The following is a 2308-nucleotide window of genomic DNA, read 5'->3' as shown; positions in this document are numbered from 1 at the left end:
CGGTGCGACTCGGGAGGGAAGGGGGCGCCGCCGCGACAACTTGTTCCGGGCCCGCGCGCCACACACGCACACACGCGGGGCGCACACACACACACACACACACACATCCTGATACCGCCCCCTCGGGCGGCCCCGGGCCCCGGGCACACACTCGGCCACCGCCCAGGCGCGCACCACACTCGCAACATTCCTGGACACGCAGCCAGCACGCACGGACACACTCACACACTCACATCCGCTCCAGACACGCTCCTACACACGCATTCCCGGCACACTTGGCATTCACTCGGACCCACGCAACCCCCGGCGGCGCACACCACCAACCCCGGACACTCCCACACGTACACATCGCGCACACAGCGCACGGACACACACGTTCCGGACCCGTTCCCACGCCTTCACACACGTACACGAACCTCACAAGCACACACACCACACACGCGTTCCCCGATCCACACGCGGGCAGAATCCACAGAGCACTGCCGGTCACACGCATAACACAAACACACAGCACATTCGCGGACACACAACAGGCAGCACTCCCTGCCACGATATACAAAATGCAAACAAATGCAACACATTCGCAGACATAACTCCGGCCACACAAGCAAACTCAGATGCACACACACCCAACCTACTTGGCCGCACAAACACTACACACTGGCAGGCGCACAAGACAGTGCACACCCAATGCCTCGATGCACACAACATTCACCCCAACACACTCGTAGACACACAACACACACAGCACCTTTTCATGCACACATAACTCACGGACACACAACACTCGCAAACACACAACATCCTGAGCACCCGATCGAACATTCAACACTCAGACACACTCAGGGAGCAGGCTCCGAGCGCTCGGTCACCTAACACTTAACACTTTCTTGAGAGCTACGCCACCGGCCCCGGGGGCTCCGCGGGGCAAGCTTGGTCGGACCGACGCTCGCTTACCTGCCGGAGCCTCGGTCTCAGGAGCGCAGAGCTGGAAGGTGAGCGCCAGGACCAGAGCCTGGGCGCGGACCATGGTGCGCCGCCGCCTGCCCCGGGGCCCGGCGCAGGAGGTGCCGCCGCCAGAGCCCGAGGCAAGCCCAGCCCGAGGCGAGCCAGAGCCGGAGCGAAGCGGCGCTGCGCGGAGCGGGACTGGCGCCGAGTCCAGAGCGGGAGCCCAAGCAAGCGGGGCGCTGACGTCAGGCCCAGCCGCGGGTTCCGCGGTCTCGCGGCGCCCCCTGCTGGCAGCCGCGCGCGCTGCAGCTGGTCCGATCTCCGACTGCCCTGGCGCGCCCCTCCCCCACTCCTGCACACACCTCTAGGGGGTCCCGGGCCGGGCCATGAGGCCCACCGGCCTCTACACTCACCAAGCGCCGACCTTCTCAAGCCAGCACGCTCGCTGCTCACACTTAGCTCTGGCACAGCGCTCTCGGGGACAGAAGACCCAAAGACACCCTGCTTCTCTGTCCTCTTTGATGCTTGAATCCCCTCCTACCTAGACCCCTACAAATGCACATTCATGCATACCTCCAAGGACAGAGTGCTTATCACCTAACAAAACCAGATGGTTGGGTCTTTGGAAACGCTGGCTTTTAAAGTTGCTCAAAATATTCCTTTATTATCCTTTTAATATCCATGGGATCTGTAGTGATGTCCCCTCTTTCATTTCTGCTATTAGTAATTTATGTCCTCTCTCCTTTTCTTAGCCTGATGAGAGGCTTATTGATCTTTTCAAAGAATCAGCTTTTGGTGGAGATGATTTTTCTCTTCTGATTTCCTGTTTTCGATTCCACTGATTTCTGCTCTAATTTTTTCTTTCTTCTGTTTCCTTTGGATTTAATTTGCTCTCCTTTTTCTAGTTTCCTAAGGTGGAAGCTTAGCTGATTGATTTTAGATCTTTCTTCCTTTCTAATATATTCATTCAGTGCTATAAATTTCCCTCTAAGCACTGCTTTTGCTGCATCCCATAAATTTCTATAAGTTGTGTTTTCATTTTCATTAAGTTTAAAATGTTTTTTTATTTCTCGACATTTCTTCTTTGATCTATGTGTTATTTTTTAAGACTTATTTATTTATTTACTTATTTGAGAGAGAGAGGGTGCACTTGCAGGGGCGAAGGACAGAGGGAGAGGAAGGGAGAGAATCCCAAGCAGACTCCACACTGAGCGCAGAGCCTAATGAAGGGCTTGATCTCACAACCCTAAAATCATGACCTGAGCCAAAACCAAGAGTCAGACACTCAACCAACTGAGCCATCCAGGTGCCCCTGATCCATGTGTTATTTAATCTCCAAGGCATCTGGGGTTTTCCAGCT

At 55.2% G+C, this 2308-nt stretch overlaps 1 protein-coding gene across 4 annotated transcripts in view; it reads right to left on the bottom strand.

Moving 5' to 3' along the window:
- The window catches only part of PTPRU (protein tyrosine phosphatase receptor type U), a 78213-nt gene extending 77183 nt beyond the window's left edge, over window positions 1–1030 (bottom strand). For all 4 annotated transcript variants that reach the window (XM_044913935.1, XM_044913937.1, XM_021684412.1 and 1 more), the window contains exon 1: window positions 958–1030. In XM_044913935.1, the coding sequence (XP_044769870.1) occupies window positions 958–1030 (73 nt within the window). The remainder of the gene's footprint in view (window positions 1–957) is intronic.
- Window positions 1031–2308: the final 1278 nt, after the last annotated feature.

This window comes from Neomonachus schauinslandi, chromosome 4, assembly GCF_002201575.2.
Source record: "Neomonachus schauinslandi chromosome 4, ASM220157v2, whole genome shotgun sequence".
NCBI lineage: Eukaryota > Metazoa > Chordata > Mammalia > Carnivora > Phocidae > Neomonachus > Neomonachus schauinslandi.
The sequence above is the reverse complement of the archived record's forward strand: the minus strand, read 5'-3'. Positions and strand labels throughout refer to the sequence as shown.